Raw genomic sequence first — 26,644 nt, 5'->3', positions numbered from 1 at the left:
ATTCGCAAATCGTTCCACTTACTTGCTAAAAGATAATTCGTTGTAGTTTCAATAATGAACACTCTATATCCAACCATTGATTGAATTCTCTCTTCAAAAATCTCGACACCGAGTCAGACGTCAAATCATAACCATAATAATATGAAAATCGATTTCCATTCTCATCCTCTTGAGCACTCACATTTCTTGAAGGAATACAATTCAACATGGATATGAAAATCACATCCTCCATTCCAGCTTTGACATAACTTGGTGTAAATACGACTTTTCCTGAATTTTGATTACATGTCTTAATTTTCAAACTATTATCATTGGGAGGAGCAACAATGTTTGGATTTGTGGAATTAATGATACAAGAATCAAGTTGAGTGAAATTTCCTTGACACATGAAAACTTTCGTGAATTGAGAAGTGAGATTAAAAGTAGCGAGAGGAGTCATGAGAGTGAGACGTCCTACACCGAGCATGTTTTGAAAAGCGTCACCAACATAACATGCCATGACCATGTCTGAATGTACTTTTTGAGAACTCTGGAATTCATGAATGTCAATTGTCAAGAAGGTGTTGACACTATACTTACCTTATAGGCACTATAGATTTTCTGTTGAAGTGCTGGAAAATTACTCATGTCCAATCCATCCCCCACGAGAAATTGTTTGACAGTTTCTGAAGTCATGACAATTTTTGAGAATGTCAGTTCGACAAATTGAATCACTTTTTCCAATTTGGCATCTCGAGCTGAATGACTGAGCTCAGTGACTGTAGGACCGAACGATGACGCCCAAGTAATGCTCAACGCGACCACACTGAGTAATATCAAACAAGATATTAATGTAATGAGACAGAAACGAATGGAGAAGATGGTACGTTTGAAAGAATTTGAATGTTGGTCGACTTGTTGAAATTCATCGAACGTTGAGGGTGGTTGCTGTCACAACTCGAGGTTGAGTGGCATTTGAAAATTGTTTTTGTTTGTTTTTATTCAAAAAAGTTCGACTGAATATGAATTCAAACATTAAATGTTGCATTTAGGCTCCATTTAAATATTATTTAGTAATAGTTAGTAATGATTCTATCTCTTTCGTAACCAATCAGCTCTACAACGCATAAATGACTGAAAAAGGATAAAAGTAGTTTGCATGGGAATGGAGGCTCACTCTGGTGTAAATTATTGGTAAAACCGTAAACGCGCGTTCAAGAACAATTGAATATTATAAATTAAAATAGAAATACAAAATATGTACAACCATTGTCTTTTTGAGTCATGTTCTTGCATTTCTACAACATTGGAGTAAATTCCATTTAATTTTCTCATTCACACAAATCTTGGCAGCCAAGTTTGACCTTTCCTATAAACTGTCCTGGCCTATTCATCAAGAACAGTATTAAATAAATTTCTTTCTTAATAGAATAATGATAGTAGCCGTCACAATTCCCATGAAGCAAAGAATACCAAAAAACCAATACAGGTCGTTTTGCTCTTGGCCAGGTACTTGCATATTCATTCCAAATGATGATACCTTAAATGATTCAAACCCAAACAATGAATGTCACGTGGTTGTTTCATAAAAACTTACAATTACCGCCAATGGAGCATAAATGATAGCCATGGCACTCAATCGATTGAAAAACTTGTCTGTTGTTGCCATAGCTTGAGAAACCTCCATTTGCAACTTGGTCAAATAATTTGTGTGAGATTCGTTAAGAGAATCAATGGCAATATCTAATTTTTCAGTGCAAAACGAAACGTGATCTAAAATGTCTCTCAAATAAATCTTGACTTCCTCTTGGAAATATGAGGTAGAAAGATGATGAGAAACAATATAAATCAGCATTCTATGTTTTGGAAAAATCAGCTTCTTTAGAATAATCACTTTTCTTTTAAAATCAGCAATGTCATTGATCACTGTATTGCCGGCATAGGCGCTCGAGAATGATAGCACATACTCGTCGATCATGTCACAGCTTCGCACGACTCCATCTACTATAGGAATAATACGGTCAATAAAACCGTCCAACAGGCTATGAAAAATAGTGGATGGGGAAATAGCCATTGAAGCATACGAATGAGAAAAGTGAGGAGAGTCTACACTATTATTGATACTCTCACCTGTGTAAACTCTCTTAAGCTTTGAGCGTCCTCCAATCTTTGAATATTGTCTTTCCAAGTGATCGAGCATAATCTCAGACGCAATAAACGGCTTTTCATGAAATGTGATAATGCATCGATCATATAAAAGTAAATGAATAAATATACTGGGATATAATTTGGGTTTTGGTCGCTTGTCCTTATCCTCTTGTTTCTTTTTGTTTCGATGAAAATAATATCGTGACAAGTCAAATAGTGTTTTAGATTTTGTGTTCGGCTTCTCCGTTGGATTGTCTTCATAGCTTACATCGCCTTTTTCTCTAACGCACAAAGATGCAAAGAAATAATCTTCAAAACACTCCCATTTGTCTGATGCATCAAAGTGATCACTGTAACAAGATGTTGCTGTTATTTTCTCGAAATTAAAATACATTCTCAATGTGTCCACGTCATCATTGGTAAATCCTTGACAATCAATCCAAAATTGCGGCAGTTCAGGATCAGAAGCATCAAATGTTGGATCCAAATTTTTAGCGTTTGTTTGAAATTTGATATCTTTCTGAATGAATCTTATCAAGTCTTCAACATTGGGAAAATATAGCCTCTCCTCTCGATCGAGAGAATAATACAAGAATCTCGTTCCTGTTGCATCAAAAAATTCATAAGAATCTTTTAAACTTAATCTCAAGCCATTTTCTTTTCTCACGTTTGCCAAATTTTGAAAGCGAGAATTTAAAACATCATCAATGCTCGGTAATAATGATTTTTCGAGATGACCATTCGTGGATATGAGTGGTGTTCGCTCTTCTAATTCGAAATCTTCATCATAGTTATACCTTGAATTGGGTTTATATTCCCTTCCAACCACTCCAGTCAGATTGTTACTCCTTTCTATGGATTCCTCTTCTTGTACAATGTGAGAATCCCGATGATAAACGCCTTCTTCACCTTCCAAAGGAGATGAAGCCGTTGGTTGATGATGCGATGAATCTTGTTCCTCAGTTGTGATTGTATTCATTTGCCAGCCCAATGCGTTCGTTCCATGAGAACGTTGCAGTGCAAGTCGTCGGAGTAGGATGGAAGAAGAGCTAATCATTTTTTTGATTTTGGAATAATATTGTTCTTGCAATATTTAAATTAATTAAAATATTAATATCAAATAATCGGCAATGTTCAATATCAATTCAATAGACTTGAGCTATGACAATGAACAAAATGTATTTGCAATTTGACTGCTCAATGGAATCAATAAAACTTGGCATAGGTTTCAATTCCGTACAAAAGTGATGCCAAAGCACAAGGCTTGATTGAAAAAGAAGTCAAGTCTTGTATTCTGACGAGGGTTCTCAGCAAAATCACTTTCTGAAAGGCCTGCTCTGTGGTCTTGACATGCGAAATATTTTTTGGTGCTAGAAGACAAAGCCTCTGACCGAGAGTACTTGGAAATCATCGTGATGATGAAGATTCAAGATGTTGCAAAAGGAAAGGTCAGTGGGTATATATTTGACTAAGACAGAAGAAAACGCGAAAATCTTTCGCTTGTAATGTGGTTTCATGAACATGTATTTCAACGGGCCGAGGATGTTCCTTGTTGGTGATGCCAAACAAACTACAAATTACTCATAACGGATTGTAATTTTAATAGTAATACAATTTGGTAGTTGAAGTTTTATCCATCAAAACAGTAATGATGATTAGAGAATGGTGATTTTGAAAAATTGTACAATATTTAGGGTTCAGGGATGATGTGTGTAAGAGGGCAGATTGTTCGTTGCTCTTATGCAATTCAGAAAATAGTACACAGATCTGTTGCAACAACAAATGATGAACAATTATTTCGGAATAGAAATACACCACTTAGCTAGTGGGAGAGATGAAAGACTTGTTGGTTCTAAAGTTTTCTTCCTCTTCAAAGTTCTTTGCAGCCTCCTTCTCGTTCATGTACCAATCATCTCGTTTCAAATTATCTTCTCCTTCAACCATATCAAAGCTAAAATTAATCTTCTTTCTTTCTTCTTCCTCCTTCTTTTCGGGTGTGGCTGGTTTGTCCTTGCTATTATTTTACATCGTTATTGAAAACACACATGCTGGAGTGATACGATGATCCGACCATGATTCTTGAAGTGGCTACGTTCAAGAGTATTCTGTTGTGGCCACAATGATGATGAAGCAGAGATGATCTGCCGAGCAAGGAGAGGAATCGCATGATGGTAATCGAATGTAGTGTGAGAAGTGAAGTTGTTTTTTTAAAAAGTTGCTGGTCAACTACAAACACGAAATGCTTTAAAAATCCCCGAATATAGAAATTAGGCGAGATCTGAGGTTGAATTGTAAACACCATGTCTGACACTGCCCTGTTGTATTGGTGTTCTTCACAAGAAACTATTGGATCTGCTCTTTTTGAGGAGACTAACCATTGTAAGGCATTGTTTTGGCTTCCTTGAAGGAAAAGCAACAAAGTTCCGTGTTCGGGTTGAACCTCCTTTCTATTAAATAAAACGTAACCTTTCATGCAGCTCACGAAAAGGAATTCAAACAATTATTAGCATCCTTTTTCAAGCCTCCTTCTCGTGATGACATAAAAAGCTTCTCCATCGCCTCATCAGCATCGTCACTCACAATCATCAAACAACAAAAAATGAAGCCAGGATCGTAAGTAGAAATTTGTTGATTTCAGAGTGGTGTTGTTGGCTTACTCCAGATTTTTTGGATCATGATGATTCACGCGTGTCTATTGATCTGCTGATGGACGGAACCACAAACACAACATTGTACGGAAATACTTGTACATCATGATGATAAACGCACCACACCATCAAATTCTTCAATTCTAACCCAACACCACTCTCTACATCTTTCAGTATTGGAAACGAACACCCAGCCGATGAAGAAGTCAAGCAAGTGATCGACGCCGTGAAAGGAGAAGTCGAACAAAAGCTCGGTAAGACCTTGCAAAAGTATGAAGCACTCAAGTATGCCACTCAAGTTGTTGCTGGTACCAATTACTTTGTGAAGGTGGACACTGGTGATGATGTGGTACATCTTCGTATCTATGTCCACTTCTCCGGAAGCAAGCAATTGCATGGTGTCAAGACTGGTGAGACTGCAACCTCTCCAATTCAACACTTTTAGATTGTATCAAAGAAGAATAAAGTAAACATCTCTCTATTTATTTGTTAATCTCAATTGTTCACATGACGCGTCATGAATGAGCGAATCGAAAGAGCATGACTCTTTTCGATCTAATTCAACAGTGGCCGCGGTTCCTCGCAAGACAACAATGCGAATACCAATTGTTTTCGTATTTGTGCAAGCTGGTCTGGCTGTTGGCTGGGATACTGCTGTTTTTGTAAACTTTATTACAACCAATCAAAACGAAGAATTTTTTTTGAAAGTGGCTCTAAAAATTACCGTTACAATTTGTCGCTGCCACCGTTCAGCGGAAGGCTTTAAATTAGAATTGTCCAAATCAAAAAAAATTCTCAACACAATCAATTCTCCATAACAACAACAATCATCAAAAGAAATGACAACAACAACTGGTAGAGGTAAGGGTGGTAAGGGTCTCGGAAAGGGTGGTGCTAAGAGACACAAGAAGGTCCTCAGAGATAACATTGCTGGTATTACCAAACCAGCCATTAGAAGATTGGCAAGAAGAGGAGGTGTGAAGCGTATTTCTGGCCAAATCTATGATGAGACTCGTACCGTCTTGAAGAACTTCTTGGAAAACGTCATCAGAGATGCTGTTACTTACACTGAACATGCTAGAAGAAAGACTGTTACATCAATGGATGTTGTCTATGCCTTGAAGAGACAAGGAAGAACACTCTACGGTTTCGGATACTAAATTTTATGAACCGATCATTGTTTCCTAATTTTCCTCCTCAACAAATCCCCTAGATTAACTGTAATCAAAAAACGTCCATTGTAAATAAACAAGAAAAATCAAAAATTAATTATTTAATCATCTGTTAGGTTTTGCTCGTTGACGACTGATCCTGTGATGCAAAATAAAAAAAATAATTCCAAATCCTGTGATGCAAAATAAAAAAAAATAATTCCAAGTTGGATAGAGCAGTTTATTCATCGACAGGTAGAGGAACGTCGTCATCTTGAACTGTTTCTTGTTCCTGCTGGTGAATCTCTTCGCTTGTGACTTGTTCTGATGGCGTGGCATCCAGTTTTTTCTCTGCAGTAGCATTGTCCTCCTTCGCGCTTGCCATCTTTTTAGTTGGAAATGTTGGCTGTATTGACGCTGCTTGTGCATTCAAACGTTTTATCATGTCCTTTACATTGACATTCGTTTCAATGGCATCTTTTGAATTTTCTTTGCTGTCACCTTCAGAATCAGCAAGATTTTCATATAATTTTTGTTTTCGAAGGAACAACCACTTCCGTCTCACTGCTTGCAAGTGTTCCATATCGGCTTCCATCTTTTTTGCCTTTTCCTTGATCTCTTGAAATACTCCTTCATTGCTTTTGACATATTCCTCGGCCTCTTGGTCAATCTGTTCCTTGGATTTGTCAAATTCCTTTGATATTTAAAGTCATGCATTTGTTTAAAAGTTAGTTACATGGATTGTACATAACTCGCCTTAACAAACATACTTCAGGGATCGGATCACTGTATCCCATTTCTTTGAGGACATAATATACATTTCCGTCTTCATGCCAATCAAAGAACTCCTCATAGCCCTGTAGTTGCCGCCAAGCAATGAACAATTAAGGCTCAATATGTTTCTAACCTACCCCGATATAAACATTATTGATGAAAACTTGAGGAAGTTCTCTCTTTCCACTAGTTTGCCTCACAAAAGAGACCATATCTTTTTGAACCCCGAGATCCACTTTTTTGTATCGTACATTGAGTGATTTAAACGTTTGCTCCAACCATTTGCAATGAGAGAGAGCTTGCGGAACAGCTCCAATATATGTCGTGTACACTTTGGTTATTTTTCATTTCATTGCTTGATAGGAACGTGTATTATGATCATCACTCGCTTGTACATACCTACTAACGGTGTGTCTTCTTCTTCCTTTCTTGATTTCTTCTTCTTCTTGATGGCCATTTTTTTTTAAGGTGGAACGATCATAGCCTCAATTCGCTATGGAAACACATTCGTACGGCCACTCGAATGGTTATCAAGTTTGGATAATTACCCTTATTTATTGAGAATTCCAATGCATGTGAGTGGTTGGTTCGAATAGAGGTATTATTATACTAGTTTTCAAAGTTCCAATGTTTTCTGTTTTGTTAAGCATCATTTTCAGCTGTGCTTGTTAAAATGTAAGGATTGACAATAGCTCTCACCTGCCAGTCTGTCTCCTTGTCTGGCCTGAAAAAGGAGATGACGCCAATTTTTGTTAGAGGAGATTTCTTTCCTGATACCACGTTTCCTTCCTCATCTTCCAAGTAGAGAGTTTCTTTGAATTTGAGCTATTTAAATTCAAATGATTCCATTGAAATGTCATGATGCCCATAGAAAATATGTTAAATTATTAGAGTTTCATGTTTAACATTTCGAAAATAATATTTCATCATTACGATTTTAAACGAAATTAATGAATCATGACAATCATTCAGCATGATCATGTTGAAAATCAACAGTCATATTTTCACTTACTCTCACGTTAACAATTGTGGCTCCTTCTGCATCAATTCTAATGTTCAATATTTGTGCTTCACTAATTGAGTCAAGGCTTCCCTGTATTTTACAATGTTTTTCTTCGGAAACGTATTTGTACCAATCTCTCAGTGCTTCGTAGGATTCAGGAGTAAACATGGGTTCCAATTGAGATGGATCTTCAACAAGTAATTCTCTAATTGTTCGAAAAGCAAGCTTAGCTCCCTCCACAAATTCCTTTTCATCGAAATCAGAATCCCATCCCATTTTGTAAATCTTTACATCGTAGGTGTAGAATGGATGTTTTGCCAAATCAGCAGGCTCTACAACCGTTCCGAAAGAAACCAAATCCAATGATTTTCTATCCTCCTCTAAAATCTTTTCTAATTGAGAAGCATGTTGTTTGAGCTGCTCTCTGAAATCATTTCGTTTGTTACAATTTATTCCGAGCTTGGTATTAAAATTACGATTGCAAATTGATGATGATGATGAATAAATTAAATTTAAGGACAAGGTGCCTCTGTACAGGATGGAACATGACCGCGCTCCCTTGAGTAACACAACGCTTGACTTCATTTTTTAATATTAATAATTCCTGACGGGGCTATTTAATATTGCCCAATCTCCACCACTACATACAAGAATGTCAAAAGCTTGAACCTGCGAGATACACTTGTGAAATGAAGATCTCTTCTTTAATTTCCCAACCATGTACAATCACTGATTCGAATTCGTGGTTTAATCCACATCGTCCCATTTTCTACATCCATCACTTCGGTTTCCTACCTCCAGATAGTGATGCGATAAGGCACGTCCCAGATATTGAAAGGAATTGGCCTGAAATCCAGGTACTGTTAGCCCTCTTCGTTGGCAGATGCCACAAATACAACTATTCTGACAAGATTGAAGACTAAGGACCCTGTTTCCTTAGATGGAATCCTAACTGGTACATGTACCTCAATAAATGTTTTTAATATTAATAAATGTTATTTTAATATTAAAAGCTTTACATTTTCCCATTCATTAATTATTCAAAGCATAATATTGTTGTTGAGAACTTGTAGTTCCAGGAACTCCATGACCTTCTTCCAAAAATGGTTGATGATATTGTTGTTGAGCTGGAGAAATCATTGGATTGCTTGCGTTTGTGTTTGTTGTTGTCACTTGTTGCATTTGTGCCATTCGTTGTTTTCGTTTTTTTTGTGAAATCCTCACCACAGCAATCAACGCCAGACATGTCAACAAACAACAAAAACATCCTGCCCCACTTCCAATGATAATTCCAATCAATCCTCCGAGAGTTAGCATGCTGCTATTGAATGAAGACACTTTCATGGTATAACTCAAAGTATTCTCAATACTTGGATTTTTGACCATAATGTATAATGTTTTAGAGAATGAAAAAGTATTGACAATTCTAATGTTTTGAGTGCTGGAACCAAATGTTGTGTAATAATAGTAATAAGTAGTTGTGGGTGGAGTATCGAATGAGAAATAAATAGATCCCGAATAGATGTTTTTGGAGTTGATGGAAATGTCTCCAGAGGATGCAGAAGGGATGTTTAATGTAAAATATCGAACATTATCACTTGGTGTTAAAACTCCAGAATAGGTTTGTCCTTGAGAGAGGTAAACATATCCTAATTGTGCTGTTTCTTCAAGTGTTAAAATGGAAGCTTGTTCTGTATTCACATGTTTGGAGGAAGAAGGAGCATAGAGTTGAGCGAGCCGAGTTGGAATTTCCTCTGTCTTGATTGCTTTTCGATTCAACTCAGAGGAAGTGGTTGAAGATGTCGAATGAATTCCCAAATGAAGAGCTTTCGTGAAGGAAAGATGATTCAGTACAAGAATCATGACCATAACGGACATCATCATGATCTTGTTCATTCTTGTCGTGTTCATGGTGGTGACAAAAAGTGGTCTTATTCTGTCTTATTATTGGCTTTATGGTTGGGAAACTATCAAGTGAGAACGTGTTGTTTTTTGTTTTGTTTGGATAATAAACTCGACTTTAAAAATTGAAAGGTTTTAGTTGTGAATTTTGCATGAAATAGTGTGTACTTGCAGATCTTGCAAGTTCGTCTCATTTATTCGCCAGGTCGACAAGAAATAGAAACAGAAGGTGCATTAATGTCACCGTTACAGAATTTTTATGAATTTCACATGAGGAAAAAATTTCTTGGTGTATCACGAGATTGACCATTCAATAATTTGAACAAGAAACTGCGTGACAACAATTTTGGGTTCGAAGTGCTAACCCGAGAACACCACAAATTGTAAAAGCAAAATCTTACACAACAATTACAAAATGAAAATATTTCAACATCGTAAACAACAAGAGTTTGGAATCAATTAAAGGAAACTAATCGAGTCCTTTACCAAACATCCCTCCTTTGATCAAGGATTGGTTTGAGGGATTTTTTGTCATTGACCTGTAGCTCAACCAAACTCATTGTTTGCAATCGCAACATTCCTTCACACCAGTTAGAACAAGTCAGGAACCAAACAACGTGAAAATGTCAAAAATTGGATGTTTCATCAATCATTATTTTAATATTAAACCTTAATTATATTCAAATAAACATTCATTAATTATTCAAAGCATAATAGTGTTGTTGAGAACTTGTAGTTCCAGGAACTCCATGACCTTCTTCCAAAAATGGTTGATGATATTGTTGTTGAGCTGGAGAAATCATTGGATTGCTTGCGTTTGTGTTTGTTGTTGTCACTTGTTGCATTTGTGCCATTCGTTGTTTTCGTTTTTTTTGTGAAGTTATCACAACAGCCATCAACACCACACACACCAACACACAACAACAACATCCTCCCACACTTCCAATGATAATTCCAATCAATCCTCCGAGAGTTAACATGTTACTGAATGAAGACACTTTCATGGTATAACTCAAAGTATTAAAGTATTGACAATTCTAATGTATTGAGTGCTGGAACCAAATGTTGTGTAATAATCATAATAAGTGGTCGTGGGTGGAGTATCGAATGAGAAATAAATAGATCCCGAATAGATATTATTGGAGTAGATGGAAATGTCTCCATACGATTCAGAAGGAACACTTAATCTAAAGTACCGAACATTATCACTTGGTGTTAAAACTCCAGAATAGGTTTGTCCTTGAGAGAGGTAAACATATCCTGATTGTTCTGTTTCTTCAACTTTTAAAATGGTAGCATGGTCTGAATTCACATGCTTGGGAGAAGAAGGAGCATAGAGTTGAGCGAACCGAGTTGGAATTTCCTCCATCTTGATGGCTTCTTGATTCAACTCAGAGGAAGTGGTTGAAGATGTCGAATGAATTCCCAAATGAAGAGCTTTCGTGACGGAAAGATGGTTCAATACAAGAATCATGACCACAATGGACAATACCATGCCCTTGTTCAATCTTGTCTTGTTCATGATGATTGTTATTATCAATATTTTGTCTTGTGAAGATGGATGGTTAAATAATGAAAGATGTTGAGAATGTTTTTGAACAAGTATAGTGTGGTTGTTTTTTTTGAAGTGTAATGAAATTTTTTTTGAAAGGTTTTATTTATGAACTTACCAGCTTGCGCGTTTTCACACAAATTCATTCAAGGGTGACATGGAATTTCACATTTCCAATTCATTTCGATTTGGTGAGGAGTGTTTCTTGAGTTCAGTAACACCATCCACTTTGCTTCGAGATTCTGTCGCCCTTTGACGAATCATCATGAAAGGATACATACTTTCTACCATTCGAACAACTTTCATGTTTGAAATTTGCATTCAGTTCGAAGTGTCATGGACCCAAAAAATCTGATCCATTCCAACACACTCCGCTCGTTCCAAAGCATTGATTAAAAGTTTAAAAAATGTCATCTTGTGTTTTCCCTCACACCACCCTTTGAATTTCACACACGAATCAATCTACTCCGTAAACTCCGTACTGTCCTTCTCTCAGACAAAACTCTTTCAAAAAAAAAATGTTCATCTTCATACCCTATTTCAGCTCCACAGCACGCAGTCCCGGCTCGTATTTAGTTGTGTTTGGACTCGCCTCATTGATCTCACTTATTGTGGTCTCCATTCTCTACTCGGAGGCATATTCCGATTTAAATGCATTACAGACGTATCAATGCCATATTCAGAGACAATTCATCACTCAACGATTGTGTACGGTTCAGGATTGTACCAAAGCTCAACAATTTAATATTCGTAATTTTGAACCACCTCGCATGTATGGTGGTTCCGATCCCACGTCGACAAATTTGGAAATGTTCAAACAGAGGAATGAAGAACAAGTGACACAGCTGCTGCAACAACAACCATCCCCAACGACATGTCAAAGTTATACCTCTTTGTGTTATGAAGCCGAGTGGTATGTCAATTACAATGGTTATTATGGAGGATATTCCACAATTGCATCGGGAATGGTTTCGACATCTCCGGAGCAAGCAGCTCAAGTTTTGGAATTAGTTTCCAATCGTTCGGTCATTCCATATAATTGCTATGCTCGTGCAAGTTATAGCACGTTTCATTGGCATCAATGGCAATTTCCTGTATTGATTCCACAAGATTGGCTGATTGGAGTTATTGTCACTTCGGTGTTGACATCACTTTTTATGTTAATGCTTGTGGTGTATTTGGGAGTGTGTATATATCGAAGAAGAAGAAGTAGTAGTAGTAGACGTGCTTCATCGATTAATGATAGTGAGAAACAACCTTTGAATATTGAAAACGGAAGAAAAACTCCATCTTCTTCTGCTTCTTCAGGAGCTACCAAGAAGAAAGCAACGACAACAACCACAAGAAATGTCACTAGCCATGCAACGTCGACGACACTGCCTCGAACGCAACAACAACAAATACCTGCAACAACCAATGTCATGGTTTCACAGCCACAACAAAATACTCAATATTATAATAATACGGCAACAACTCAGATTGGAAATAACAATATGGACAATGGAGCAATCGTTTATTACAACAACAATGGTGGTGCTGTGAACAATGCTCAGAGCTCTGGAGCGAATTATCAACAACAACCACAACCTCAATCCATGTATCAGAAATAAACTTTTTTAAGGCTCTTTATCCAAGTTTTACAAATCTAGATTTTGGTTGGTTGGCCCAATGGGAACCGATTGTCTTTTCGATACCGTTTCCATCAGTTCATGGAACCATGGCTCTTTTCGACAATTGTCAAAATCCTTATCTTCTCTTAACTTTTGCTCTGAAAGAATGTCCACACAAGAGAAGAGTTCCTTTTTGCATTCTTCTTTCTTATTAAAAATTGCATTGAGGCATGCCAAATTGTAATGTGAAAGAGAAACATTCTTAATGCACTTGAATCCAACTTTGGCTCTTTCATACAAATGCTCAAGATAGGCATGTTGTTGCTCTAGGGTACCAAAACTTGACCGTACTTGACATTCTCCAGACTTGATTTCAGCCAAAATAATTTCTGCCTTCATCAAATAAGCAATGGAACATCGACAAATGCATCCATCATTGTTAGGCTCCAGAATCATGGCTTGCTCATATTGTGAAATACATTGCTTTAAAAGTCTAAATCTCTCAGCACCAGACTCTTCTTTGGATTCCTGTAACAAGACATTTCCAAAGTTATTTCTTGCAATCACAAAGTCCTTGATCTCGATACATCTTTGGAAAAGATTACAAGCTATATCGATGAGTCTTTTTCGTTCAATGTCTGTTTCACGAATCTGCTCGTCTGTCAACTTTAAAGAATGCTTTCGAACTTTTAACAAGTCAATTTTGAGCTTTTCATTAAAACCCTTATTATTCAACGCGTGGTAATAATCTGGTTTGATATTGAGACACATGTCGTAGAGCCTGGAACTTTCGTCAAGATATCCCTCTATAATTCTTCGCTCCTTTTCGAATTCTTCGAGTGTAATTTCAGTTGGAGCTGTGAATGTAGAGTATTTGGAAAATTGAGTATTCGGGAAGTAGGAAGAAAGTGGCAATGGAGCACTAGAGAATGGATTTCCTGAATTTAGAGTCTTACTTGGTGACTTGGGATCAGAGTCGAGGAGATATGTATTTGCTCCCGTCTTGAGAATAGAGGTTGACATCTTGACACGTTTTTTCAGGAATCGAATTCTCTTCTCAGCCCAATCACAATAACTAATACCATAATCGTTATAGGTTCCAATATGTGACTTGATTTTGACAGCTTCCTCAAACTTCTCATGAGATAACCTGAATAAGTGATCACTGAGCTCAATATCTGAAACCTTAATAGCAAGGTCACTATAGGTACCAGCCCAGAGTGTAATTACTTCATCGTTTTTGGGAGCATACTTCACACATCTTTCAAATTTGTCAATGCATTGGTTAAGAAGGAAAACAAGATATAGTTGTGCATCGTTCGTTTTCAAGTTATGTGCAAGTTTTTCAAGCCGTATTAAAGCAACACACCAATTTCGAGCAGCTGTCCAATTCTTTTCGTTATGCATGAGACATGTCTCGTAATTGTCAACACAAAACATCCACAGCATTCTCTTGACGAAAGGATTTGAAGATTTGTCAGCAGCGTTGAAAAGTGCATTTCCTTTCTTGAGATATTGTGACGAAAGTGTTTTCTTCTTTTCTTCTTCATCCTTTCGTTTTCGTTCTTCTTCTTCTTTAAGAAGTCTTTCTGCATTTTCTTTGGTCAGTGGTTTTTGTTCGGTGGCAGAATTCTCAGTATTGGTTTCAGCAGAATTCTGCTGCTCGTTGGTTGTTGACTGTGGTTGGGATGGAGGTGAGGGTACTTGTTGTTGTTGAGATGATGATTCAGAAGTAGAACTATTTGTGTTATTGTTCAAAGCAGATGATGGTGGAGTGCCTGTGGTACTTGGAGTTTGAGAATTGGTATTGGATGCAGTTGTAGTTGTGGTACTAGCACTGGAAGAGGATGGTTGACTAGAGGTGGAAGAGTCAGTGAGTGAAGGGAGATGTTTCTTTTCATAAGTCATTCGTTTCTTGAAAATGTATTTCCAAGTAACTTGATCACCATAGAGAGCGTCTGGGTCGTCTCTAATCTCTGGTTTTTGGGAGTGAGGTGTGGAAGTATCATTGTTTGGAGTTGGGGAAGCTATTGGTTGAGACGAGGTCATTAAAATATTTCGCAACATGTGTCTGTAATAATTAATATCATAGGACATCTTTTCGTAGTGATGTTTGTATAAATTGAACCACAGAGAATCATGTTGCGACACGTCAAAGAATTTTCTACTTGTGAGGGAAACACCACATAGTAAGGTCTTCTCGTCGAGGTATTCAAAAATTTTGAGAAGTAATTCACTAATGATGTAAACATTTTCATTGTGAAGAGTGGCAGCGACTTGCTTAATTTGTGACATCCATTGGAGTGCCTCAGCATCATTGGGAGCCTCAAAAACCAATCGATCCTCTGTGTTTCTTTCATGCATGATACAATCATTGTCGTTATCTGTTGTCATGGAGGTAGTCATGCATGGTGCTGACATGTCCACAGGCAACATTGAAATGTCAAATTCATCTCTAGTCGTTGAATTTTTGAGACGATCGTTAAACGTTGATTTACATGAGTCTCTATTAAGGTTGGTTATTGTGTTTACATGATTAGTAATTGTCTTTTCTGTACAGTCATTAGAGAGTGAGGATTCTTGAGTTTGGTTCTTTTCAATGTACACGCTAAAACACGTTGGGGAGATCCATTTCACAACTACCTTTCCTTTGCAAATTCTATCATCTAAATAAATAGTTCCAACCAAATTGGCCGAGTACTTGTCACAAATTGGGATCTTATTGTTGGTGGAAGAGTTAGAAATTTCAGTGAGGGATAACAGTAATTGTTGTTGCTGTTCTAATTGATTCTGATAACAATTAAGGCTAAACAGCTGGATCTTCTTTGTGTTTAAAATACAAATGACAGGCTCTCTCATGAGCAATCTCGTGTTTTGCAAATTGTGAGGATTTGTCTCATAGTGATGAAACATGAGATAACCCTGTTTTACAATGGCATGTGGAACTTTTTTCTTTCGTTTCTTCCTTTCTTGTTGGGTTATGGGTGACATGTTCACCATATCTGACGTTATACTATGAATGCAATTGTGACTTGTGGGTGATTGAATTGAAATCGCTTCACATTGTCGATACGAAGAAGAAATGTCTCTTGATAATGCAGCGAGTTGTTGTTGCAACGATGCGAGTGATGTTGGATCAAGCAGTGAAAGTCTTCTTTTGAGGGAGGTTACATGATGAAAAGGTGGTTGTTGATCAATTTGTGATAGAGTGTGGGGTTGTTGTGGAATGGAGAGAAAAGCAGAGATGTCATCAATGTCATTTATGGAAGAGCAAGTGACAGCGGTGTTTTGAGTTGATGAATGGAAATGAGATTGTGCATGCAAGCCCTGTTGTGGTGGTGGTGGTGGAAACGACGTCGTGTTGTATTGAGCCACCTCCACTGGGCCAGTTAACTCTCCATCAAGCTGTGTTGATTGTTGAGGAAGAGAATTCATGTTGCGATGATGGTCGTTCCTGAGCTGAATATATTGTGTGAGGTCGTCCAGAGCCAATTTATATTTTTCAAAATAGTGCTCGCCGTTACAGTACTGAACTCAAACTTGCGCAAGAACAACAGAAAATCGGGAATGAGAAGAAATGAGGCTATTTGATGATCAACTGTTGCGTGTTGTTGCAAGACAACTCCGAAAGGAATTTTTTGAAAAAAACAGATGGTTGATATTCGTTGTTGTCCAAGAATCTGAAGAAGAAAACAGCTAACGAAGATGGTGGATGATGATGCTAATTTCGTCCTCGTCTATTGCGTGGTTGATGCTGCTGCTGTTGCGTTGTTGTTTTTAAAAAGTGTGGTCCAAAATTTTTAAAGTATTATTGCACCGTGTTCCCGCAGACACATGCCGCAAGCATCCGAATTCGGATTTGGCAAGAGGCAGTTCACATGGCGATTAAAAGTGTTTCGTGTCAGAGAGAGAAGCAGGTTCAGGTGTTTGGCATCATCGATGGAAACGTGTGATAAAAAAGAATTTGAGAGATAATCACTTACAATTGACAACTAGTATTTCTTGTGATTTTTAAAGTGTTCAGTGTTTGAGAATCAGAGAGAGAGTTGAGACCGTGAACGGAAATGTGGTGAGACAAAGAGCAATGCTTGATAACGGAGCAGTGCTTTTTATTTGAAAATGTGATAGTGAACCGATGTTATTCTGATTGTCAGAGTAGTAGATAATGATGAATCCCATATGCCATGCGTTGCCAATATGGTGGAAGGGTGATGATACAATGACATTCACTGTGAACCAAGCAGCTATTGCGCAGAAGCAGTTCACACATCACCAGCTGGCTCTCGTTTTCGGCAAGAGTCAAACACAATTAGTAGTAGAAAGCCCAAAGAAAGAATTGCTTGAAGGAATGAAGGAGTTGTTAGATAACAAGAACAAAAAGTGTTGTGAGTAATTGAGGAATTCAAATGCTCAACTGATATCACTTGCTCGTGCATAATTACTCTGTTGAAAGTGACCTTATTTGTCCCCATTACAATGCTGATTAGCCTTGTATAAATTAAGAAATTAAATGTTTATTAAGTCTAGCATGCAATTGTGAACTGGTGTGTGGAGTAGTATGATAGAAATAGGGGTGGCAAAATATCCATAGGTTTTAGAAAATGACAATGCTTTAGAATTTTGTAGACAAGTTATGCAGTAGTGGTAGTTTTTGTTGTTGCTTTTTGTGGGTTCTTTGGTGTCGTATGCGAGACATATGGTTTCAGCTGTTGTTCGTGGTAATCGTTAATTGTTGAAAATTGTAATGAGAGTGTTTCATGATTTGCAGAAATTGTACACCATTCGAAATAGCGTTTCAATCATTATCCAAGTTGTTGTTCAAAACAGAAATCATCAACGAAAATAATAACAATTTTAGTTCGTCATATTTTGCATCATCATTACAATTCCGATGAACATTTGAACGTTATTAAAATTATCAACACGCAAGTATCATCATGATTTGAACATCATTCATACAAATTTTGAAAGGACGTTTTCATCACAAAATTCGGAACAGTCATTCATGATTTTGGAGCTTTGAACAATTTACATACTTTAAAATCTGACAAGTCTGGGTTGGCAAAAATTGGTACCTTCTCCTTTTCAAAGATGAAACCTCCGTGTCTCTTGGAGAAGTGGCCCATGAGTTTCTTGGGCTGTCTGGCAATATTTGGCTGCCTGCCTCTTCGCAACACCTGAGCAACGGCTTCAGAGAAAAGCTTCATTTTTTTGCTGTTGTAAATTGTAGTTATAGGTTGACCTGAAAATTTTTAATTTTTGTCTGAAAAAAAATACGCCAAAAGTACGTGTCTCTTTCACACTCTTTTTATTTATTTAAAAGCCATCCAACAGCACAACATGGTTGCCACACAAGTCAACAAGAAGAAGCACTTCGTTCATCAAGGTATCTTGTATGCTGAATTGAACGAATTCTTAAAGAGAGAACTCGCTGAAGATGGTTACTCTGGAGTTGAACTCAGAGCCACTGCTGCTAGAACTGAAGTCGTCATTCGTGCTACAAGCCCACAACGTGTTGTTGGTGATAACGGAAGAAGATTGAAGGAATTGACCTCTGTCATTCAAAAGAGATTCGGTTTCGATGAAGGAAAGATTGAATTATATGCTGACAATGTCAAGAATAAGGGATTGTCTGCCATTGCTCAAGCTGAAGAGCTCAAGAAGAAGTTGTCTGATGGTACTGCTGTCAGAAAGGCTTGTTATGGTATCTTGAGATTCATCATGGACAGTGGTGCTAAGGGTGGTGCAGTCATTGTCTCTGGTAAGCTCAGAGCTCAAAGAGCCAAGTCCATGAAATTCGCTGAAGGATACATGATCAGAACTGGTCAACCAGTTAAGGACTACGTTGACATTGCTGTTCGTCACGTTTACATGAAGCAAGGTGTCTTGGGTATTAAGGTCAAGATTATGCTTCCTTGGGTTGTTGGTACTGGTCCAACCAACCAAAAGCCACAACCTGACGTTGTCACTGTTCAAGAACCAAAGGAAGATCTCACTGTCCAAGGTGTCATCCATGATTAATTCTTTCTACCAACAATCTTTTTAAAATATAAAAAAAATCATTCTAAACTTGTGTCTCGTCCTTTGAACAATTCCCAAAACTCCATAAAAAATGTCGAGCCCTATGACGCTTCATTCCGACGATTGGGAGTACAAATGCGAAGGGTTGGGAAACGTGATCCTTTCTCATGTCGAAAGCAGCGGTCATACAACCTCAAAGGTTAGTAACCTTTTACTATGTGGACTTGTTGGTTTACTATGGTGTTTGTATTGTGTTCGAACATGGTGATCCGATTCGGAAAAAAACACTATGGTGGTTTTACAAATGTTGTTTCATCATACAAACACAGTTACGAGGAAAAGTGTTGAGAGTTCGCAAATGTCCTAGAGAATTATTGACATCATCATCCAATTCACACAAAACCTACGAAGACGAGTTAAATTCCACATACTCGAGATTAGAAGGAGTGTCCTCCCGAGAAGAATATTTAAAAATTTATGTAAAAGATGTGATTGGAAAATTATTGAACGAGTGTCATGAAAAAGGGCAAGAGTTAGTGGATCCAGGAGTACGTATTGGAAGCATGATTGTTGCTAATTATATTTAATATTTTATTTCTCATTCAATAATTATTTGAATTTTGCAATTACAAAACCCAAATGGCGATTTAAAATAATTTTACATGTCCATGAATTAGGAAACAATTTCAGTGAGTCGAGAATTTCTTCAAGAAATTAAAGAAAAAATCAATCCACTCCGTTCCGAACAAATGCTTAATTACAAACTCGATTTTGACATTTATGCCGATAGTGCCATGCTCATGAGAGATTTTACATTCAACAGAAATCATGAAACAAGCTCTCAACAAGACACGACTTGTGATTATACCTTTTGCGTTGAAATTAAACCCAAATGGGGAATGATTTGCAGTTCCGAGTTTATTTCCTCACAAAACAAACCCATCAAGTATGAAACCTGTCGCTATTGCATGCAACAATTTACCAAACTCAAACAAGGACTCATTCTCAACACGAGTGCTTTCTGTCCCACGAACCTATTTTCCAGTCGGGAAGAACGAGTCAAAAAGGGTCTTTATGATCTCATTGATAATCCTCAAAATAATATGAGGCTCTATATTGATGGAAAATTGGAGTGGTTTGATGATAATCGTGTGGTGGTTCCGAGTCGCAATTTCCGAGAAGAGTTAAACCAAATATTGAAAAAGCATCGCGTAGAGAATATGGAAGAATTTGTACAGTGTATTTGTTATTGCTTGATTCATTCGAATATTATGGAAACTTTGCAACGTTTGCACCGATTGGATCGTTTTGATATTGAATTTATATATCCTCATGTTTATTCTGTATTGAAAAACAAGTATGGAAGTGATGAGAAAATTCAGGAATTACTTTTCAATTTTAATAACGAGATGAATGAATGGATGGATCTTTTAAAACAAGAATTGAAAAACGAGAGCACTAACAATGGTTGTATAGAATTTGAATGCTCTTGTAGTGGATTTTCTTCTAATAACGGAAAACATTCAGAGCCTCCAATATCAATTTATTCACGAGTGAGACCTCAGTTACGTACCCTTGATGATCTGATAGAGGCTTGCAGAACGGATGAGAAGTTTTGTTGGCACATACTTCGCATGTATTTGATTGCTCATTGCTTAAAGGATTGCTCCGTGATGATTTCATTCAATCTCAAACATGTTGGAAGTAGTGATGAGGAAATTGCCTATGATATTGGATTGGTGGATTTGGATCCGAAAATTGCAGCCAAAATACCGAGCTATTATGAGATGGATCAAGAAATTATCAGATGCTATATGAAGGAAAAGGGCATTCAGTAATAATAATTATTAGGAAGCATCTTAGATGGGAACTTGTCACTGGTTCTGTGTCCATACATCGTTTTGGAAACTATTTCATTTGGTACTTGAACTCGTGAAGTTTTGAGGTTCAGAGTCTCTGAAGCTTGTATCCGTTTTATACAAAACAATTCTTTTTCGAAATTCAGTAAATTCCTTCAAAGAACTTGTTTGCATCTTTAATTTTCAATTTTGTAAACAGTTGACAAATACTCTGCATTGTCACAACACTATTCTTCTCTATTAATAGAGATGTATGACATTATTGTCTTTGGCGAGTACATGCCCGCTCAAACTCTCCGTAAGCAGACTTTAAAAAAAGTATTTAAACTTGAACAATATTCTCTCTCGATTGGAGGTTGCAGAGGCTTATTGAAAGCCATCATTCCGAGGGTTGTACAACAACGTCACTGGTGCTGCAAATCACGGTTCTTTCCTTCAGACTGTTATTGCCTCTTACAAACTGCAAACAGAATTATTTGAAAATTGTAAATTGTAATTATTCCAAACGGAACACTAATTCTTAATTCAAGCACTCATTCTCTTCTTCCTACATCGATTCATTTCTAACTATTCACCTTCCTAACTAAAGAATGCTACGAAGAATTTCCGAGTCTTCATCGTGGACATTCCCGCATCATGCTAAACTTCATTCATCTCCGCATCTTCCACAACAACCGGTACTGTCATACAGTGCTGTTGTATTGGTCGATCGAGACGCCTATCTCTATGATTTAGTGGATTTGATAGAAGCAAATACTATAAATTGCAATCCGAAAAGTTTGTTCATTAAAAGTCAACGAAACAGTGTGACAAGTCAAGATGAGATTGCAACCACAAATGAATCAAACTCTCCTGTCCAGCAATATCATTGCATGACATGGTCTCCAGAAGAGGAAGATCATCCAATGAGTGACTGCTGTCCTTGTTTGAGTGAGGAATCTTGTCCGGATTTTGATCAATTCTATCTTCCTGATGAAATATTAATGGAAATATTTTCATACCTCTCTCCCATGCCCTATGCTGTCATTTTGAGAAGATTGAATCGATCGTGGAAGGCTTATTTTGACACAATATTAAGCTTACAAAAAACTTTTCCAATTATTAACTCACAATATATAGATATGAACTCGATTTCTCTAGGATATCTTTCAAGAACCATGCAACTGTTTCCTAATGTAGAGCATGTGCTTGTGTATAATATCAATGACATTGAAGATTGTTCCTTATTTGCTCTGTTCGCGAGACATTTTAAAAAGTTAAGGTCCATGCGATTTTTCTACTGTAAATTCAAAGACTGTACATGGATCTACATCCCTGGATTGGAGAAGTGTGAATTCATCAACTCTTATGGAGAGAGAACGATTCGAGGCAAAATGTTTCAAGAAGAACGAGGAACTATTTTTACAAGCTCTTTTCTGAACCCAATTTCATGTGAACGTCAAATATGGTTCACAAACAACTATTCCATAGAATAACAATTTTGAAAATTAATTACCATCGATGAAGCATTGTGGTACATGAGTGATGCGGAAAATTTCATTGACATCTACAAATAATAATTATTAAGAAATAACAGTTGATACGTCACACACGATCACTTATTTGAATGTACATACTTATTTAAGTTGAGGATGTGTTTGTACAAATTCTTCCATCTTAATCAAATTTGAATAAACTTTTGAAGTGATTGGAAACTCCTCGTCCACGTTAATACTTGTACGAGTCTTAGCAACAAATACCTGTGGGACAAGACAAATATCAGCCATGCTCAATTTTCCATATTGAGGAATGCAATACTTGTAATCTTCGTTGGATGGTAGTGCGTTAGGATAATTCAAGCAAAGAATTTTCTCAATCACGCTCAAACCATTTCGGACCCAATATTCCATCCATTCTGTTCGTTGCTGTTCTGGTAACATACGAATGGCACGTCCATTATGCATGGGTTGAATTCCAGAGTTGATAATCTCTGAGAGTTGTCGGACTTTGAAGGCAAGAATGGGATCTTTAGGAATCAAATCACCAGTACTATCATCATGACCATGATTTGGAAAAACTGCTTCTAAATATTCAATGATCGGAATGGATTGTGTTAAGACTTGATCATGAATGACCAGACATGGGACTTGTCCCATAGGATTTACATCCCGGTATTCTTGTTTTTCATTGACCTTGTCCAACAAGGAGATTTCTTCAATGGTTACTTGTGGCCACAATTTCTTATGGTAGAGAGCAGCACGGACTCTCCATGATGAAGACGAAGGCTTGAATGAATACAGAGTAATGGTAGAAGAGGAGGGTGTCGATACGGAGCTTGACATTTTTTTATTGTAAGATTTTTAAACTCCGAAATATTTCTACTTGTTTCATAATTTCAAATTCAATTTGATTATTCCATGTGACTCACTCCTACACAGAGAGAATCGAATAGAGGAACATTCCTGACAAGGTGATTGCAATTCCACAAATATTCAACAAGGTAATGCTCTCTTCATGCATTAAGGTTAAACTCACAACGACAATTAACACTTGTTTCAAATTGGCTGTCAAACTCATGGTGAGAGGACTGGTTGTCTTGTTAGCTACAAAGTTAGTGGTATTTAGGAAGAAGGAAAGAACTGACGTGATGAACACAAATCCATAACCTTTCCACCACTCTACTTGATGATATCGTTTCGACAATGAGAAAACTTCTCCGTTGAATAAGGCAATGCATAACATTCCTAAAGAAGCGAAAGGAGCAACAAACTTGATGAGAACCAATGGATGGATTTTGTAGCTTTTAAGAGACTTGTTTGTTAATGTTGTCTTCAATGCAGCGAATAAATTGCCAATTAATAGGACCACTAAATCAGAAATGGAGATTTCAACGTTGTGTAATACTGTCAGTATCACACCAATGATCACTGTAGTAACGATGAGAACTTTGTATAATGAGGTCTTTGTTCCCATGAAGAGATAGCTCAGTACTAGTACGAAAATAGGTACTGTACTTCGAACAATCTGTGGATTCGAGAATTGACATGAAAAATGATAAAAGTGCATTTCCATCACAATACATACCTGTGACATGTGTAACGAGGTTCGAAACACACTAATATTTCCGTAGATAATGTTCAAAATAAATACTCCAATGTACAGCCACAGCTCTTTTTTCACCTCTGGGCTGATTTCATATTCTTCAATTTCACTCTTGTTCACTGCTTTTCGTTTGTAATATTCAATGGCCAATGAAGACAGAATCCAAGACATGATCATGTGGCTCAAAGACAAAATAACAGGAAATTCAAATCCTCCCCAAAACACAATCTTGTTTCCAAATGCCACAATTAAATTCAGTAAAAACCATAAAGTTACCCAAAAACCTCCTTTTATATTGCTTCTTTGGAAGAAGGTCTGTAACAAGTACCGTAATGAACTTTTTTCATCTCGAATGTTTTCGTACGGATGTAATGGCATGCCGGAACTGCTACTAGTAAAATCTGTCTTGTTAGGAATGTTGGAATTATTTACATGGTGATGATGATGGTTATCTACAGCAGAGAGAAATTCAATTGGTTTCCGTGATGTCGATGATTGAAAAGGTGAAGTAGAAGTTGTCATATCATTAAAAGCCTCATCTTCTCCGGTTGGGCTACTACTATTTCTATTGTTATGATCATAAGAAGAGCAACTTTCGTCTTCATGATTAGAATGAAAAAGGCTTTTTTCCTTCTCTTCTTTTCCGTCCTCACCGACAATGAGCCTCCGAGAAGAGTCTCCGTGTGAGGATGAGGGTAATAGTTGTTGTTGAGAGGGTTCAGAAAGTAAGCCAAAACGTTGTTTAATATCCATGGTTGATGTTGGTGATGTGAGAGGTACTAACGTGGAAGTGAATGATGTCATGATTTCTGGTCGTGAATTTTTCTGTTCTTCAAATAATGATGGTAAAATTGAATGATAAAGGGATGAATATTGTTGAATCAACTGTGTTGATGATGATGATCTAACTCTTTGTGTCGAATCCTATCGCTCACTCTCTTGTTGCTGATGTTGAAATGTTTCGGCTGGGTGTTGTGTTAGTGTTGTTTTTTTGTGTGGGTCGACAACATATTTTGGGTAAATCCGAAAGTACGGAACTCGTGGATGTTCCTTTTTAAGATGTGGTAGACTTTAATTGAGAAGATGCAGAGCACTTTATCAAAGGTATTCGTTCGAAACAATGCTTGTGAAGGACAAGGTTGATTCAACATTCAAATAGTTTCATGACCTTGAATGAATGTTAAGAGAAGAAGAGGTTGTTGTGCTCAACTCAGAGTTACATTTGGAAACGGTTGGTTGTTCATTCACAAATCAATAGGTTCGTAGACAGAACTCGAAAAACTGTACAATGCACAACAGCTACTGTGTTCAATTCGAATCCACAATCAATGTATGTGACTTGTAAACTCGTTGTTTCAAATTGACCTCATGGAAATCATCATTGAGGTTGATAAAAAACTGAACTGTGTCCACCCACTCTTACCCTATTCAAAGACCAATTAAAAACATGTTATTAGAATTTATAATGATAAATACTTCAAGTTGTTTATTAAAAATTGTGTCGTGGTGAAAATCAATCACCAATCACACACTATCAGCATGCTCTCTTATGAAGTATTTCAAAATCGTCTTTTTTGAATGATTTAATTCAACCAAGCATGTCTTTCCATGACATCCAAAGCAAGTTCAGAAACTTCAGCAGCAGATCTAGTAGCACGGTTGCATGAAGTTGGGATATCAAAAACGGATTGATCTTGCAAAGTGTTATAAGCTTGGAAGTTGAAGAATTCTTGGAAAGCAGTTCCAACTCTTCCACCCTTAGTGATCACGTTGACTGGAATACCAAAGCTTGGGTTTGGAGCCAAAACCAATCTAACATTGAAACCACGAAGGTTTTCATTCCAGACAGTGCACTTCAAAGATCCACCAATGGTGACAGTTCCGTTCAAGACAGCATTTTGAGCAAGACAGAATGGTTGCAAAGTACCACCAATTGGGAAGGATCTGCATTCACCAGTGATCTTGTTATATTCGTAACCCTTTTGCAAATCATGTCTAAAGTAGAGGGAAACACTTCTACGAACTGGAGAGAAGGCTTCAACATCGGTTCTCTAAGAAGTTTTTTTCACAGCAGAATATGGATAAATTCGAATGAGTGTTGAACCATTTTGTTGTGGACGTGTGGAAGAGGAGTAGTAGTAGTAGTATGAATGGTCGTTTCACACAAAGTGTCAATGAATCATTATCATGAAAAAATCACAAAATTCACACACTTACTTGCTTGTTGGTGGTAGCATCGAACCAAACTCTTTCAATATCATCGAAAGCCTTGCTGGCATCAACAACAACAGAGGAGGTGATAAAGGCCTTGCTGATACAGTGCTATTGTGTGAATTCACATCAAAAAAATAGGTTAATGTATTCATCATCATTCACAAGAAATTTGTTGGTGATTTGTGAGTTGTTGTTGTATGTACAAAAGAGAACACATGATGCCATAGGTGATGGAATGATAGTTATGATGACAATATGGTTTTGATGAGATCGCACATCGAACGAGAAATAAAATTATTATGACGATGTTTTGAGAGATTTCCAAAAGTACACAACCGATTGAGAGAATTTAGTACAAATGTTAGAATCGAATCACTTTGAAGATGGTGTAAATACTTACTTGAGTTTGAGCATAGGCAACGCTGGCGATCAAAGCCAAAATGACGAGGGAAGCGATAAATCTCATTTTTTTGGTGGAGACAAAGCTGAATGTGATTGGCAGCTGGCAGAAGCAGAAGGCTCGCGTCTCAGGCTCTTTTGTGGTACATTTGCGGAGTGAGTTTACAACGTTTGGCGTTGATTGGAGAATGGAGAGGTCGTGAGTCCTGCAGTCCGCTCATGGCAAATTATTGAACCATCATAATGAGAAGTAGTGTGTTGCAAACTTGATTGGAGACTGATTCAAAAAGTGGGATAACGTTG

General features: G+C 37.3%; 17 protein-coding genes across 17 annotated transcripts; 6 read left to right on the top strand and 11 right to left on the bottom strand.

The window, feature by feature from the left end:
• Positions 1-25: 25 nt before the first annotated feature.
• Positions 26-675, bottom strand: C9374_005197 (uncharacterized protein; the record flags this gene model as incomplete). The annotated part of the gene is made up of 2 exons (XM_044694920.1): positions 26-529; positions 580-675. The coding sequence occupies 2 exons, from the start codon at positions 673-675 to the stop codon at positions 26-28; spliced, it is 600 nt and encodes a 199-aa protein (XP_044548296.1).
• Positions 676-1,384: 709 nt separating this feature from the next.
• C9374_005196 (uncharacterized protein) lies at positions 1,385-3,184 on the bottom strand (the record flags this gene model as incomplete). Its single annotated transcript, XM_044694919.1, has 2 exons — positions 1,385-1,519; positions 1,577-3,184. The coding sequence occupies 2 exons, from the start codon at positions 3,182-3,184 to the stop codon at positions 1,385-1,387; spliced, it is 1,743 nt and encodes a 580-aa protein (XP_044548295.1).
• A 1,542-nt stretch (positions 3,185-4,726) lies between these two features.
• Positions 4,727-5,220, top strand: C9374_005195 (uncharacterized protein; the record flags this gene model as incomplete). The annotated part of the gene is made up of 2 exons (XM_044694918.1): positions 4,727-4,740; positions 4,950-5,220. The coding sequence occupies 2 exons, from the start codon at positions 4,727-4,729 to the stop codon at positions 5,218-5,220; spliced, it is 285 nt and encodes a 94-aa protein (XP_044548294.1).
• Positions 5,221-5,614: 394 nt separating this feature from the next.
• On the top strand, positions 5,615-5,935 carry C9374_005194 (uncharacterized protein; the record flags this gene model as incomplete). Its single annotated transcript, XM_044694917.1, has 1 exon — positions 5,615-5,935. The coding sequence occupies one exon, from the start codon at positions 5,615-5,617 to the stop codon at positions 5,933-5,935; it is 321 nt and encodes a 106-aa protein (XP_044548293.1).
• Positions 5,936-6,167: 232 nt separating this feature from the next.
• On the bottom strand, positions 6,168-7,157 carry C9374_005193 (uncharacterized protein; the record flags this gene model as incomplete). The annotated part of the gene is made up of 4 exons (XM_044694916.1): positions 6,168-6,620; positions 6,697-6,783; positions 6,838-7,031; positions 7,100-7,157. 4 exons carry the CDS (start codon positions 7,155-7,157, stop codon positions 6,168-6,170), a joined length of 792 nt encoding a protein of 263 aa, XP_044548292.1.
• Positions 7,158-7,342: 185 nt separating this feature from the next.
• C9374_005192 (uncharacterized protein) lies at positions 7,343-8,288 on the bottom strand (the record flags this gene model as incomplete). The annotated part of the gene is made up of 2 exons (XM_044694915.1): positions 7,343-7,525; positions 7,713-8,288. The coding sequence occupies 2 exons, from the start codon at positions 8,286-8,288 to the stop codon at positions 7,343-7,345; spliced, it is 759 nt and encodes a 252-aa protein (XP_044548291.1).
• A 447-nt stretch (positions 8,289-8,735) lies between these two features.
• C9374_005191 (uncharacterized protein) lies at positions 8,736-9,614 on the bottom strand (the record flags this gene model as incomplete). The annotated part of the gene is made up of 1 exon (XM_044694914.1): positions 8,736-9,614. One exon carries the CDS (start codon positions 9,612-9,614, stop codon positions 8,736-8,738), a length of 879 nt encoding a protein of 292 aa, XP_044548290.1.
• Positions 9,615-10,617: 1,003 nt separating this feature from the next.
• On the bottom strand, positions 10,618-11,127 carry C9374_005190 (uncharacterized protein; the record flags this gene model as incomplete). The annotated part of the gene is made up of 1 exon (XM_044694913.1): positions 10,618-11,127. One exon carries the CDS (start codon positions 11,125-11,127, stop codon positions 10,618-10,620), a length of 510 nt encoding a protein of 169 aa, XP_044548289.1.
• A 548-nt stretch (positions 11,128-11,675) lies between these two features.
• Positions 11,676-12,767, top strand: C9374_005189 (uncharacterized protein; the record flags this gene model as incomplete). Its single annotated transcript, XM_044694911.1, has 1 exon — positions 11,676-12,767. One exon carries the CDS (start codon positions 11,676-11,678, stop codon positions 12,765-12,767), a length of 1,092 nt encoding a protein of 363 aa, XP_044548288.1.
• A 27-nt stretch (positions 12,768-12,794) lies between these two features.
• On the bottom strand, positions 12,795-16,202 carry C9374_005188 (uncharacterized protein; the record flags this gene model as incomplete). The annotated part of the gene is made up of 1 exon (XM_044694910.1): positions 12,795-16,202. One exon carries the CDS (start codon positions 16,200-16,202, stop codon positions 12,795-12,797), a length of 3,408 nt encoding a protein of 1,135 aa, XP_044548287.1.
• A 1,196-nt stretch (positions 16,203-17,398) lies between these two features.
• On the bottom strand, positions 17,399-17,974 carry C9374_005187 (uncharacterized protein; the record flags this gene model as incomplete). The annotated part of the gene is made up of 2 exons (XM_044694909.1): positions 17,399-17,473; positions 17,804-17,974. The coding sequence occupies 2 exons, from the start codon at positions 17,972-17,974 to the stop codon at positions 17,399-17,401; spliced, it is 246 nt and encodes an 81-aa protein (XP_044548286.1).
• A 133-nt stretch (positions 17,975-18,107) lies between these two features.
• C9374_005186 (uncharacterized protein) lies at positions 18,108-18,788 on the top strand (the record flags this gene model as incomplete). Its single annotated transcript, XM_044694908.1, has 1 exon — positions 18,108-18,788. The coding sequence occupies one exon, from the start codon at positions 18,108-18,110 to the stop codon at positions 18,786-18,788; it is 681 nt and encodes a 226-aa protein (XP_044548285.1).
• Positions 18,789-18,879: 91 nt separating this feature from the next.
• On the top strand, positions 18,880-20,626 carry C9374_005185 (uncharacterized protein; the record flags this gene model as incomplete). The annotated part of the gene is made up of 3 exons (XM_044694907.1): positions 18,880-18,987; positions 19,118-19,336; positions 19,466-20,626. The coding sequence occupies 3 exons, from the start codon at positions 18,880-18,882 to the stop codon at positions 20,624-20,626; spliced, it is 1,488 nt and encodes a 495-aa protein (XP_044548284.1).
• A 611-nt stretch (positions 20,627-21,237) lies between these two features.
• Positions 21,238-22,122, top strand: C9374_005184 (uncharacterized protein; the record flags this gene model as incomplete). The annotated part of the gene is made up of 1 exon (XM_044694906.1): positions 21,238-22,122. The coding sequence occupies one exon, from the start codon at positions 21,238-21,240 to the stop codon at positions 22,120-22,122; it is 885 nt and encodes a 294-aa protein (XP_044548283.1).
• Positions 22,123-22,263: 141 nt separating this feature from the next.
• Positions 22,264-22,968, bottom strand: C9374_005183 (uncharacterized protein; the record flags this gene model as incomplete). The annotated part of the gene is made up of 1 exon (XM_044694905.1): positions 22,264-22,968. The coding sequence occupies one exon, from the start codon at positions 22,966-22,968 to the stop codon at positions 22,264-22,266; it is 705 nt and encodes a 234-aa protein (XP_044548282.1).
• An 88-nt stretch (positions 22,969-23,056) lies between these two features.
• Positions 23,057-24,532, bottom strand: C9374_005182 (uncharacterized protein; the record flags this gene model as incomplete). The annotated part of the gene is made up of 2 exons (XM_044694904.1): positions 23,057-23,650; positions 23,711-24,532. 2 exons carry the CDS (start codon positions 24,530-24,532, stop codon positions 23,057-23,059), a joined length of 1,416 nt encoding a protein of 471 aa, XP_044548281.1.
• A 779-nt stretch (positions 24,533-25,311) lies between these two features.
• On the bottom strand, positions 25,312-26,408 carry C9374_005181 (uncharacterized protein; the record flags this gene model as incomplete). The annotated part of the gene is made up of 3 exons (XM_044694903.1): positions 25,312-25,779; positions 25,946-26,050; positions 26,343-26,408. The coding sequence occupies 3 exons, from the start codon at positions 26,406-26,408 to the stop codon at positions 25,312-25,314; spliced, it is 639 nt and encodes a 212-aa protein (XP_044548280.1).
• Between the last annotated feature and the right edge of the window lie 236 nt (positions 26,409-26,644).

The sequence above is a fragment of the Naegleria lovaniensis genome (genome assembly GCF_003324165.1).
Source record: "Naegleria lovaniensis strain ATCC 30569 chromosome Unknown tig023, whole genome shotgun sequence".
Taxonomy (NCBI): Eukaryota; Heterolobosea; class Eutetramitea; order Acrasida; family Naegleriidae; genus Naegleria; species Naegleria lovaniensis.
The sequence above is the reverse complement of the archived record's forward strand: the minus strand, read 5'-3'. Positions and strand labels throughout refer to the sequence as shown.